We start from the raw sequence: 14011 nt of genomic DNA on the forward strand, positions 1-14011 counted from the left end.
TAAGATTCATTTTTACTCTTGCTCTGAAATCACAAATTCCATTTGACAGTGATAGGACAAAATTATATTTTTAAACTTTGCAAACCACACTCCAGAGCTGTGCCAAAAATAACAATTTCTTGTGTGAAGAATAACTTCCTCATCAAGTTACTGGAGGAGGCGAGCTGACTGGTGGTGATGTAGACCGCTAAAGCTTCAGTGAGCCCAGAAAGCGTGCGCTCCACATTGCAGAGACCTCTCTGTCAGTATTGAGATGGTGGAAAGTGAGGAGAAGCAAAAAGATGACTACCGCTTCCCCCATTCCCTGCTCTGGTTTTTGGGGTCTACATAGAGGTGCATCAGCCAGCGCTACCATGGAGGCAGGAGGCATTCTTTCTGCTTTCGTGTCAGTGCTGACGGGGTTGAAGAAGGTTGCCGTGCGTGTTGGTGAGGGTATTGCGAGGGTGGTGTGAAAGCAGCTGGGCTGGAGTAGAGCTGGTCACCATGTGTCCTTTTGCCTGGGATCCCCTTTGTTTACATTTGTGTGGCCCTAGTGCTACAGTGATGTCACTTAGCTCTGGGAGACTGTCTGAAATTGTGTGCTGTAAATTATTCATACATGTTTATGTGGGGGTTTGTTAGAATGCTGTGTCCATTATTGTTGGCTCCTTGCACAGCTCTCCTTGTTCTGCCTCACTGGCTGTGAAATTGGCTCATGTGGTGGGCTCTGGGTCCAGTGAGATGCATCTGAGGTGTTGACCTGGTGGTATGGGCCTGGGGCTGCCAGTGGTCCTGTTGCCTGATGAGGGAGACCATTCCTGAAACTGTAGCGCACACTTAGGAGAGTAGGAAAGGCGGAGAAAGCCTCCTGGTTCTGAGCTTGTGGCTCTTGCTATTCTTGACTTGTTTGTTGTGTGAACCTTTTTTTGTTTAAGCCAATTTGAGTTGGGTTTACTTACTCATAGTGGAAAGGTTCTGACACAGGATCTTTATTATATGAAGTGTTTTCATAATGTACATTGTGTTATACATTATGACGTATCACACAATCTTGTGATGTAGCTTGCTTTGCCATTTCTATTATGTGGAAGATATTCCTGAATTTCTACACTTGCTATGAATTTGGAGGCAGGGTGAGGCAAAGTCACTAATATCGGGTATCAGTAGGGGAGCTTTTCAAATCTCAAACATTGAAGTGTTCTTCTGTGACCTGTTTCTTCGTCAGGTTGTGTCTGCTCTGCAGAGTGGCTGTGACATCTGGCATCCAGTGTGAAGGTGTGGTCACTCAGCTGGAACAGAAAAACCTAGCACCCTGAGAGTGGGTGGATCTGCTGGTGATTTTTCAAGCAATGTCTTCCCGTTTTTGGACGCTCCTCCCTTCTGTAGGTGGAGCCTTGTTCGCTTTTCCTTGAGTACAGGTGGGGCTGATGACTCATTTCTAATGAACAGAGCACGGCCTGCCTGACTGCTGAGGCTAGCTTATAGGATTCCTGAAGCTGCAGGCCCTGGTTTCCTTTCTGCGTGTGCCCTGGGGTCACTCTGTGGAGTGCGTTGTCCATGCTCTGAGGACTCAGGAACTGAGGGCTCCTGCTCACAGCCATGCCGTGGAGCTGTCTTGGTAGCACCTCCTCAGTCCCGGCGAGGCCTCAAGGCTGCCAGAATCCTGCAGCTCCAGCTGACGTCTCAACGACCTCCCGTGAGACCCAGAGCCACATTCACCCAGCTAAGCTGCCCTGAACGCTGACACGCAGAAACTGAGACAACAGATGCTTGTCGTTTGGGCCACTGAGTTTCAGAGTGAGTTGCCTATAGAAATGGATAAGCAGCATCTGTGCATGCAGGCAAAGGGTGGAGCCAAGCGCATGTCTGTGAGAGTCTGCTGCCATCCATCCTTCCCCTGCCTGCCTTCCTCCTACATGGTGCTGGATCAGCCGAGAGAATCAGCAGCCGAGAGGCTTCTGTGAAAGAATGTGCTCCTTCAGGGCCGACTTGCATTTGTGTCTTTTTTTTCTTGGAGATTTCTGTAAAACAGCAGCCGTTAGCAGTTATGTGATTACTACGTTTAGAATTTGGGAAGAAAGGGAAAACCTTGTTTGCCATGGAATAAGTACTCTGTTGATAAGTATTCTTTATTTTGAATAATGGAGAATTCTCTGTGTCTTAGTCAGCTAAGAGTTATTCACTTTTATGTTGTGTTAAAATGATAAAAGTTACTCTCAGTGACCTGACTGCTTCACTTAATGAGTTTTGTTTTTGTTTTTGCAAGATGCATTTCCTCTCTTTCAGGAGTAAGTTCTGTTGGGGAAAATATGGAATATGGACACGTTGCCACCTCTTGCTAGATGATGGCGTGTTAATAAACAGTTCCTACATCTCAGCATTTTACAGCCCCCAAAGGTTTATTATGTCAGTATGTGTTAGCTGCAGATAAGGTGTTGCTCTGCTCCAAGTGTCTTCTTTCGTCAGCATCCAGGCTGATAGAATAGCTCCATTTTGAGCCTTGCCATTCTCATTTAAGGGAAAAGGATGGGAGGTTGGCTGGAACACCTGAAGGCTCCCAAGCCTTCTGCTTAGAACCAGTGTGTGTCCTTTCTGCTCGGAGCTGGTGTCTGCCTCTTCTGTCATATTGTGTCCGGAATTGGTTCCTTCTGGTGGGTTCTTGGTCTCTCTGACTTCAAGAATGAAGCCGCGGACCCTCGCGGTGAATGTTACAGTTCTTAAAGATGGTGTTTCTGGAGTTTGTTCCTTCAGATGTTCAGATGTGTCTGGAGTTTCTTCCTTTCGGTGGGTTCGTGGTCTCGCTGACTTCAAGAGTGAAGGAAGCTGCAGACCTTCACAGTGAGTGTCACAGCTCTTAAAGGTGGCGCATCCAGAGTTGTTTGTTCCTCTGGGTGGGTTCGTGATCTTGCTGACTTCAGGAATGAAGCCGCAGACCGTCGCGGTGAGTGTTACAGCTCATAAAGGTAGTGGGTACCCAAAGAGTGAGCAGCAGCAAGATTTATTGTGAAGAGCAAAAGAAGAAAGCTTCCACAGCGTGGAAGGGGCCTGAGTGGGTTGCCGCTGCTGGCTCGGGTGGCCAGCTTTTATTCCCTTATTTGGCCCCACCCGTGTGCTTCTGATTGTTTCATTTTCCAGAGTGCTGATTGTTGCTTTTATAAACCTTTAGCTAGACACAGAGCACTGATTGGTGTGTTTTTACAGAGTGCTGATTGGTGTGTTTATAAATCTTTAGCTAGACAGAGAGTGCTGATTGGTGCGTTTACAATCCTTTAGATAGAAAAGTTCTCCAAGTCCCCACCTGACCCAGAAACCCAGCCGGCTTCAGCTCTCAGTATCTCATTGGCCAGAGAAAGTCGTGTGGCCAGGCCTGCCCCAGCCTGTAGGAAGCTGATGGATATCACTGGGCCCGATGCAGACTCTTCCTTGAAGGGCAGGGGGAGTGAATGAAAGCAGCCGTACTGTCTGCTGCAGTGAGCCTGGATTTGAGAGGTGGAGGAAGTTGGAACGTAGTGTACTGAATGTGAAAATTTTAGGTTGGGTCGATATCAGCTCTTAGAACTTGTGCCTGTTGAAACCTTCTTATTTTACAATAATACTCTTTTTGATTGAAGCTATCCTGGAAACCACTGTGGATATTTCTGCTAATAGTCGTCCTCTGGCCAGAGGTTTTCATATTTGGGAGCAGGGGTGACTATAAGCTCCCTGATGTTGCCTGTGCATACACGTAGGGTCACCCTAAGGGCCTTAGCCTGCCAGATGGATGCTGGTGACCAGCCAAGCCCTATCTTCCTCATGTCCAAATGAGTCCTCCTTTTGTCAGGTGTTAGTTCAGGAACTAAACTTAAAAATAAATGTGGCTGCTTTGGTGTAACCATAAAATGAGGAATATGCCAAAATCGCATTCCTTTGGAGGCATGCCAAAAATTAAGGCTGGAAGTTGAGTCTGGGCCAGATTGTAGCCTTCGATGACTGGTTCCAGCACCTTTGGCTTCAGTTTCTTCTGTGGGGTTAGGAGTCAGAGAGCTGGGTGCCCAGGAATAATCAGCCTGGGCCTAGAGACTGGACAGCAGTGGGGAAGGGATACCAGACAGCGAACTCCTAATACGCCTGTTATGGATGGTGGCCTTAGGTCCACATTTGCATGGGCTCACCCCTCTTCCTTTTTTCTGCTCCAAAGTCTGTGCCTCCATTGGGAGCACACACAGTCGTCACCCTCTCTGAGAAGCCATTTCTGACTCACGTGACAGGTGCTTGCTTTCTGCCACCATGGACTACTCGATGACTCCTCCTCCTCTTGCTCAACACCCAGGGCGACTTTTCCCTACCGTCTTTCTGTGTCTGTGGACATCACCTCTCTCGGCCCCTAGGTGGGAGGGGTCCTGACCAGCCTTGGGCAGCGGCCTCTCTGGGGAGAGCCCAGTGCACTCCCTGCTGCGTCCTTCATCTTCCTCCTGGTCATCTCCAAGCCGAGCCTCCTTTCTCTGGAACCACATGTGGGAGATGCAGTTCCGGGACAGAGGGGTGAATGCCCACTCGCCTTAATTCATTTTTTTTTTCTCTTGTTGTCGTGTAGCCAGCTGCTGAGTTCCTCACTGCGCACTTTCACCCTTCTCTCATTTTCTGTTCAGCCAGCTCTCTTGACCCTGGTCCTTCTTGCTCAAAATCATGTCTTTTTTTTTTTAAACAATACACTGTGTCAGAGGAATCCTTGAGTTTTACAACTGGAAGTGACTTTAGAGGTTAGCTGATACAGCTTCTCTCCCTTCCCGGGTGAGGAACGGGACAGCCACAGCTGTGTGGAGACTTGTCCACCCTGCAGCTACCAACTGTTTAGGGATGGATGCCCTCTCTTGGGTACTGAGTGGCCACATCCATGTTTGTCTGGGATGGTCTTGCTTTGTGTCCCTGGTCCCAGGTCAATTTCTGACAGTGCTCCCTTTTTCTCTCAGCAGATATGGACGGCTGGTGAACTGCATGAGTGTCCTGTGTGGACTGCCGTCGTCCTGTGGGCTTTAGACCTTGTGGTGTCTTCTGTGCCGTCCTTGTGTTAAAACCCCCCCTTTTTTTTCCCATCAAGTTTGTTGTCAAATTGTATCTCATGTAAGGATAGCCAAGACCGGCCAGTGTTATTAAAAACAAAAACCATTCCAAATGAAAACAGCTAAGTCTTCATTAGTATCTCTTGGTATTGGCTGGGTTATCGATGCATTCTTTTGTCTGTGAAGATAATTTTAACCCTCTCTATGGATTATGTAATTCTAGGTTTTTCCCTAAACTGAGGAATAGGATGGATATGCTTGTGAGAAAAACTGGTTTGAGAGTTCCTCATGGGTGTTGAGTGTTACAGTCACTCAGGACATTATTACTAGTGGACTGCCTGTGCCCTGCCTTGAATTTAGCGATGCTTTAAAAGAAAAATTGCTGTGATACTTTAGGAAGATTATAGCAGTCCTTTCTTTGATTCAAGGGGAATGGCATACTGTTGATCAAAGTTCATTCCCACAGGTTGCACGCCTAAGGGCACTCCATTTGCAGTCTGTAGAAGTGGAGGGGAGTCTGGAGGATCCCACAGTGGGTGCCCGGGACCTAGACAAGAACTGTGCGTGGGTGGCCTGTGTGCTGCTGCCTCCACAGTGCACCTGTGTCAGAGTGCACCTGGGGGGCCTGCTGTAGACCTGGTGGCCAAGGTGCCCCCTCCACATGGGAGAGGGAGGACCCCCCACTCTGAGTCTGCGGCTTACATTTCTTTCCCTCCAGTTGCTGGTAGGCCCAGTCTACGCAGCCAGGGTCTTTGGAGGAAGGGTGTTGGCGGTGTGTTGGGTCAGCACCCCTTCCTGCTGCTCTGAGGTCTGTGGGGTTTCTGTCTGCCCTGCATGAGCCCCCCTGGCCAGGCCTGCTGTCGAGTCTCATGTTCCTGACACTCATCTTCACGGGCAGTGCTGTTTGGTTTTGTGATTATGCATTGTCCATACTCTATTAAAAATGGCCTTAAGCTGGTCATGATTACCACTAGAGGTTACAGTGCGAAATGGTGCTAGGCTGTTCATTGTTGTGTAGACAGTGTGGGGAGTGACAGTTCTGCATCTGTGGCCTGAGAATTCAGGGGAGGGAGAGGCAGGACAGTCAGGGTGCTGGCACAGCTCCCCAGAGTCCCGAGTGAGCCCCCAGAGCAGGCCGGGGAGGCTGTCCTCGTTCGTGTTGGTGTCTGTAATCCTGCGGTGAGTCTTGGGGTAGTAAGGACAATTCGGGCCCCCATGACTGAAGGGTGAAGTCGATCATTCAGTGTGTGCTAGGGCAAGAGTTTGTGGTGGAAGCAACTGCTTCAAGACTGTGGCTTCTGGATGGAGTCAGGTGATCTCCCAGGGGTGTGAGTTGGAGTCTTGTTGATGGAGATCTGTGGAAGGATGGCGCCTGCTTGACACTGAAAGCTGTAGAGCTGTAGAAGTTTGCAGTGCATGGGTGTGCAGACATGTGGCCCATTCTTGCACAGTGGAACTGGGAGGTGTGTGGGTTCAGGAAAGATCACTGGATTAGGAATGAGGAGTCTCCTGGGACTGTGGATGAGCTACTGCACCACTGTGGCCTTGGCTCATCTGTGCCTGATCCCTATCTGCAGAGGGAACTGCCATGGTGTTGGAGCCATCTTTTTGTCTGAGAAATGTCAGTAGCTGGAAGAAAAGCCTTAGCAGCTCCCCATACCTTCTGTTGCTTCCTGCCTTGCCTGGAACACCCTCCCCTCACCTGGCCACATCCCGTGTACCTTTCCAGACTTGACTGCTCCTCACCCTGCACTGCCTCTGCCCTGTGGCCCCATTCCCTCTCTGCATTCCCACTGAGCTGGAAGACCACAGCCTCCTACATCTGCTTTCTATCCTGAAAGTCCAACTTTTTCAAAAAACTTATTCTGTGTTTTTGAATATGCTGACATATTTTAACCTGGGTTATATTAATCATGAAGTTATGCCCCTAAATCCTTCAAAATGACCTTTCCAAAAATAACTCCATGTTCCCACATAGCCAAAATTGTAATGTCTGTCATACATGACAAGGTTAGTAATGATGTCTCAACACCATCTGATAGTAGTCTGTGTTTACGTTTCCCTAGGTGCTCCCAAGTACACTTTGTAGATGGTTTATCCAAAACGGTCCAGTGCGGGGCCTCTCATGGCATGTGGAGTCTCTTAATCCAGAACAGTCTTGTTTTCCGTGGCCCAGAATTTTGGACAGACTTAATGTCTGGCTTTTATAGGTGCCCAGGAACTGCTTGTTCAGTGAAGGCACAGAAAAGACAATGGGGATGAGATATTGAAGACATGTTTTTCTTCTTTGGTTCAGGGGGGGATTTCTCTCAGTCTTAAATATTAATGATGTTTGGCATTCAATTAAAAAACTGTGCCCTTGGTCCTCCTCCATGCCATTGTCTTCTGGACATACAACTTGATCCCCAGGCTTGTCGGCTCCTTCCAGTGTCTCCCCAGTGTTTGTCGAAATCCCCCTCATCCCGCTTGTCCCTGTGGCTGAGGTTCTCCGACCTACGATCGCAGAAATCTTCCTCAGATAGTTTCTCTGTGTCTCACTATTTTCTTCTATGGTCTGTATAGTTTAGTATCTTCTGGCCGTTCTATTTTATGCACAAATTGCTTTATATATGGCCTGTGTATTTCATAGAAGGCAAGATAATTTTCCTAAACAGTGCCAGCTACAATTCAGCTTCCTAAGAAGCAATTTCTGCAAAGCATTGCAAGAGAAATGAGGTCCAGCAAACATACTCTGTGAGAATAGAGTTGAGAAAGTCATTGTACTTGAGGGCTTCATTTTTATCTCTAAATGAGAGGGTTGACCTGTAAGTAATGTAGATGATTCTTCTCCCTGTTCGGTGGGCTTTTTCTTGTGGTTATTTTGAATTTTTTAAAAGTGAGAGTTTTCCTTGGCAGAATGGAGTTATCTGTAGGTCTGTTTTGATAAGCGAGATTTGCTGTGCCCTTTTCTTTCTGAAGGCGTGGGGCATTCCAGTTGCTGCTTCCTGTCCTCAAGCGTGTTCCCCTTTCCCTGGTGAAGATGAGAAGTCTGAGGCCTGAGGGGCCCAGTGCAGGGCTGTAGGAAGCAGGTGGTCAGGGAGGCTCTACTCCATAGACCCAGCGCTCTTCCTTCTTCCAGCGCTGCGGCCTCCTTCCCACAACGTGCTGCCTTGTGTTGTGCCATTTAGTGTTGGGGACCGTGGGAACTCCCCTCTCCACTCCCCTTTTAAGAAGGTATTTTTCTGTCCTTGTTTGAATACTCTGGGCTTCTTTTATCCCTGATTTGGTATTGTATTTCATTATGTAATTTCTATTGAGAGTAAAAGATCAAAAATAAACTAAGTAATTCTAATGTTAATTTTCTGGTGGAAAACTGGTAGGATGATTTCATTTTAGGAATATGGGATCATTCTGCTGCACATTTAATTCACTTAATGAAAAGGTAAGTGTGAGTGTTTGAAATATATTTTTCCAAATGGATAGATCCTAACGCGTATTTTGGGGCGAAGCGTGTCTGTGCAGCCACCCTCTTCCCTAGCATGGTGCCTGTGCGAGGTGGTCCAGGTGGCAGGAAGTGTGCCTGTGCTGGCGTTGAGCCTTCTGCTGGGCAGGATTCCTAATGACCTTCCTTACCTCACCAGGAACGCCTCTCACCCTTGGCTGTGTGTTAGAGTCACTTGAAGAGGGTTGGCATTTTGATGTCTGAGTCTCTCCAGAGCACTGCTGGAGTATCCTGCCCTTTTACAGCCCCCCCAGGAGGTCTTAATGTGCAGCTCCTGCTGAGAACTGCAGCTCCTGAGGCTGAGGCTTCCAAAAGGAGGCCTGGAGACAATGGAATATGGTTTGCACTTCCTTCCATCCTGCTGCTCCTTGCCTTGCCAAGAGTGGAAATACTGCTAAAGCACCCAGCAAGTCGTGGTGGGGAATGAATGAATCCTGTCTAAGACACTTGCCTTAATAACCCTAGAGGGACAATCTAGTGTGTTAAATGTCATGGTAATTCCTATAGACACACTGATTTACTTTTTGGGGAGAGATTTCTACAAAAGTTCTGAGACTTCCCTCTTATTCCCATAGTACAAAATTTCTCTGTACTCAGATTTTTCTGTTTGTTTTTTGTTGAATAGATTTCTATTTTAGGAAATAGTCTGTTATCTTTCTCTAGAGAAGCACTTCAATCGAAACATTCTATTGGCTGGGAATGTGCATTTTCCCCCTCTCAGGGGTAGGGATTTGCCTCATCTCATTGTCTAGCTTCCTGTTGAGAAGTGTGGTGTGTGGATTCACTTAAGCTCTGATGTCATATTGAAGCCCATTGGTGGGCAATTTCAGCCAATCAGATGCTTCCTGGTATCCAAGTAAGAAAGATATATAGTTCTGGAATAACAGGAAACTTCACGTTTTTCACATCCTGTTGTTCTGGGTTTTGTGACTTGCTGCCTTGCCACTATGAAGGTTAGTAGAAATTTATGTATGTATTTCTTTTTGCAGTATACCATGACTTGAATTTTCCGAGCTCTAAGATTAGATCTGTAGAGCTGAAAGACATTCAGATCTCCTATTTAAACATTTTATGGTGAAGAGAAATTTTATGTTTTGCATATAAGGAAGCTGAGGCCTAAAATTTAATTCCTTTTTAAAAATGCAGCTTAACCCGTATTTGTTATAGATGGTTATGTCAGCGTAGATGCTGCTCTCATTTGAGTTGGGATTTCTACTTAAATAATATTACAACAAATGTATTCTGTATTAAAGATGATTCTAAAGACTTTCTGTTCTAAGGACTGTTTTTTAAAGAAAGGATTTAGCTTCATGAAATCAGTTACATTTTGTGCTTTGTTAGAAATGGCATCGGTAAGCACATAGAATGCTTAAATGTGTTCACAGCTTTCCTTTTACGTTTTGTGGTTCCTTTCGGTATTTCCTTGTGAACTTCAAGAAAGTGACCTCTGGTTTTCAGCTCCTTTCTTGACTCTCTTAGTGATTTGATGGCTTTTTCTCCTGAGGTAGTTTTTCCAAGTCTGGTTTTTCTTTTTTTATGTTTAAACATCTCATGACTATTTTTACTTATTTGAAAAATTATAGACAGAAGGCCTTTAGCTGAAGATGAATTTTGAATAATACAGCAGGACTTTTTCACATTTGGTGTCACTTTTCTTAGCTTCTCTTGGCGTGAGCTTCATTACAGCAGCATGCAGCGCCTGCAGGGTGGGTGGCTGTTTGGATGCTGGTGCACGTCTCCATTCGGATGCCTTCTAACTGTGTACCAGCCTCTGTGCTGGGTGTTGGGAGATGTACAATCTGCCACTGCAGCTTTTTTAGTCTGGGAAGGCCTGTAGACATCCACCATCAAATTATCATGACACATGTTCTGAGGGAGCCTGGCTGGGGACCTGACCGGGTGTGGTGGGGGCAGCAAGGCTGTCAAGGCAGGGCTCTGTCAGGAAGCAAGATGAATAAGGATTAGCCAGGAAAGGGAGGGGACCGAAGGCAGGAAGAGGAGAAGTGGGGCTTCTGGCAGGGGCTGCTAGAGGTGTGGGGAGAGGGCAGGACTGACAGGAGGAGAGGATAGCCCTGGAGAGAAGGTGGGGCCCTTGTCCACTGATGCTCATTTCCGGTAATCTCAGGACATAGGGCAACAGGATACACGTTTTGCTATTTAAATACATCTTTCTGTTATTTGCACCTCTGAAAGAAATTTTTTCTTAATTTTTCTGGAATATAGTTGTGGATGATTTGACTGTTAAATTTATTTTTGCTTGAGGTTATTTGGTGACCAGAAGCCATATGTGGTCTTTGAGCAGTACCTGAGAGCTGTGTTTATTTTGACATGGCTGTGTGTGTGCACACGCGTTCTAGACTCTAGTTGCCACATACGTAGGCAAACCAATGTGCTTTACCTTTCCAAGCTCCAAAATGAGTGGTGGGAAGTGCCTGCCAGTGGCAACGTGACCAGCTCCATCATGGTCCCAGGGCTCTAGATAGCCCTGGATTGGAGGGGACGCGGTTGTGGGCTTGCCTGGTCCTGGCCTCAGAGCTCTGAGGGTGGTGGTGTTCTCTTGTCCCTACCCCTTTCCTATCTGGGATCTGCTTCTCCTGTCTTTCCTCCTTTTTCCCTCATATCCACTCTGCTCTCTGATGTCTGCATTTTCTTTTGCTGCTATAGCTTTGGAATTGGCTGTCATTTTCCCTTTTCTGTGTCTAGGAAAGAACTTCTGTAGCACGCCCTGCCTGGGGCCTCTGTGTTAATCTAAGGAGAGGAGGATTGAGCAAGCACCTCTGCTTGCTTGCTGAATGCCATCAGCCTGCTGCCTCTCCCGCCGCCCCCCCGCCCCCTCCCCGGCCCCGTGAATGAGCTCACACTCCAGCGTGTAAAGAGGGGCAGGGGCGGGTGTTGGGTAGGGAATTGGCCTAATGCCGAGGGGGGGACCCTGCGCGTAAGTAAGAGGGTTCTGATTGGATTCTTAGCCCAGGACTGAGAGACTGAGCGTGCTGGTCTCCCTGTCGCAGGTTGTGTGGTCTCCTTAGGATTTCAGGCTGAGCATCGTCTTCGCGTTGCTGGGAGAACTTAGTTCATCCTGCACCCAACGTAAGACTCTACTAATTTTGCTTGTTTAATTTTTCCTTTCAGACGTTTGATGCAAATGATTTGTATCAGGGGCAGAATTTTAACAAGGTCCTCAGTTCCTTAGTGACTCTAAATAAAGTAACAGCAGGTAAGACTCTTTTTTTATTGAACTCGAGGGGGTGGGAAGACATACGGGCTGACACCTTTGGTTTTCTTGTTTTACCAAGGCCAGGGGAGTGTTACTGAATTTACAAAATAAGCTTTTGTTGCGTTACATTTTGATTGTTCCTTTTGCTGTGATATTTTATTTTCCTTGTTAGAACAGAATCTTCTTTAAATGTTCTGGTATGTATCAGGTGTTTTCCTTTTTGTGGATGGAGAGATTTCTCACCTGAAGGTATAGCAGGAGAACAGTGTCTAGTTCCAATGGGATGGCTCATGGGCTGTCTTGGAGCTAGAAGCACCTTTCTCTGAGTTTTTATTGAGTGTATGCTGATTAAAGTTTGTGTCTAGTGAGCAGAAATTTTGAGCTGTGACCATGATACGGGAGTGGCTCGTGGATTGGCCTGTAAAGTCCACACCACCTGTCCAGGGCTCCTGAGGGCTATGGCACCCAGGTACATCGTGTGTGTTCCTAGCCCCTGTTAGTACTGAAGTGGAGAGGAGGTTTTGGGGACATGGTGTGCCTCTCTCATGGGCCACAGCAAAGACAGGAGTTGTTCAGACAGGGTCCTCTGAGGGAGGGTGCATGTTGTCCATGATGTCAAGGTCCCCAGAGGAAATGCTCCACGAGCCCCGAGGAGCTCTTTCTTGGATCTCTGTGTGGCTCAAAAGGAAGGAACTTTTTAGTTGCTTTTTTGTTTAATTAGAGTAACTTTTTTTTTTTTTAACTTCACGGATGTTAAATATCAGATTTGTGGGGGAAAGTGACATGTCCTTTTCAAACAGAAACCTCTTGAGTTTATTTTGTCAGGGTCACTTCCCGGTTTGGTCTGGCCCTTCAGAGGGGGTGTATTTGCCTCACTACACACCGAGGAGAGACTGGGGTTATGAACGCTTTTGGGCTGCAGTTCCTGGCTGTGGGAGGCTTCATCGGTGGTGCAGGGACTGTCCTTGGTGCTGCCTCCCAGCACATGTGTGCTCTGACTATTGTCTGGAAGCTGCTGCTGCTGCTGGTGCCCTGGCGGGAGGCACTGGCCCCCATCCCTGGGAGCAGGGGCAGACCCCAGGCAGAGATGTGGCTGTGGCTGCGTGTTCACAGCTTGACTTCTGAGGTTTAAAGGGCTGTTCAGATGAAAGCATCTAGGAAACAAAAATTTACATGGCAGAATTATGAAGATGGATATAACTAATGAGAATTGTCACATTATTTAATGCCTTCTCTGTCTCTACAATCTAAAAATGATTCTTTTAATATGAACAAACAGTGCACTTATCTAAAGTTACGAATGACATAGAAAAGGACATACGTTTACAGTAGATCACTGGAATGTAATACAGGAAACACTGCAACAGATGATGTACAGAAGTGGCGTATTCATGTGTCCTGACCACATGGGGGATCTGCCTGCAAACTCATATTCATCCATGCCTCAGAGTTTTGAATGACTTTTTATGGAGACAGGGTCTTGCTCTGTTGTCCAGGCTGGAACACAGTGTGTAATCTCAGCTCACTGAAGCCTCAGCCTCCTCAGCAGCTGGGTCTGCAGGTGTGTGCCTCTGTGCCTGGCTAATTTGTGCATATTTTGTAGAGATGGGATTTTGCTGTGTTGCCCAGGCTGGTCTTAAACTCCTGAGTTCAAGCTATCTGCCCGCCTTGGCCTCCCAAAGTGCTGTGATGACAGGTGTGTGCCACCATGCCTGGCCTCAATGATGTGCCTTATAATTAACGTGGGTCTCTGTGGCAGCTAGGGCAATACCACAGATATGTAAAATCTACAAGTAATCCTTAGTTTGACTCTGCTCCCATTGAATACTTTTCTAGAGGCTGCTCACAGCAGCAGAAGATAGTAACTTTGAATTTCACTGTAGATGTTTTCTCTGCCTTCCTTGTAAGTGGGGGTGCTCATTAGAAAGAAGTGGCTTTAGAAGATGGCTTTAATTTGCCCACTCAGTCTTGGGATGGTCAACTTTCAAGGTTTGAGATGGTAGGATTTACAAGTAAATAAGAGAAGTCAGAAACCGATGACTCTCAGGCTGTTGGTTTTTACCTCTACCTTAGGAAAATGTATTTCGTATATGTTCTTGGGTGTCATTGGCTATGTGTTGGATGTAAAATAGCTTTGTTCTTTACAAAGACCAATTTGGAAGTTATCAGATAAACCTTTAAGCTTTTAAACTACAGGAATGACCCCTCCTAGATGGAAGGAATGTTTTGCTTTTCTGTTTGCCCTTTGTTTTTGTTTTTGAAGTTAGTGGGGAGGCAATGCCCGTATCTTTTCTTTTC

General features: G+C 46.8%; 1 protein-coding gene across 7 annotated transcripts in view; it reads left to right on the top strand.

Moving 5' to 3' along the window:
• Positions 1–14011, top strand: part of ARHGEF7 (Rho guanine nucleotide exchange factor 7) — a 180511-nt gene that overhangs the window by 69277 nt on the left and 97223 nt on the right. For 5 of the 7 annotated variants that reach the window (XM_030921998.1, XM_030921995.1, XM_030921994.1 and 2 more), the window contains exon 3: positions 11629–11713. In XM_030921998.1, the coding sequence (XP_030777858.1) occupies positions 11629–11713 (85 nt within the window). Of the gene's footprint in view, positions 1–9387; positions 9453–11628; positions 11714–14011 lie in introns of those variants that run through there. The other 2 variants (XM_010384718.1, XM_010384719.2) reach the window with 2 other exon arrangements.

Source organism: Rhinopithecus roxellana, chromosome 18 (genome assembly GCF_007565055.1).
Source record: "Rhinopithecus roxellana isolate Shanxi Qingling chromosome 18, ASM756505v1, whole genome shotgun sequence".
NCBI classification, from domain to species: Eukaryota; Metazoa; Chordata; class Mammalia; order Primates; family Cercopithecidae; genus Rhinopithecus; species Rhinopithecus roxellana.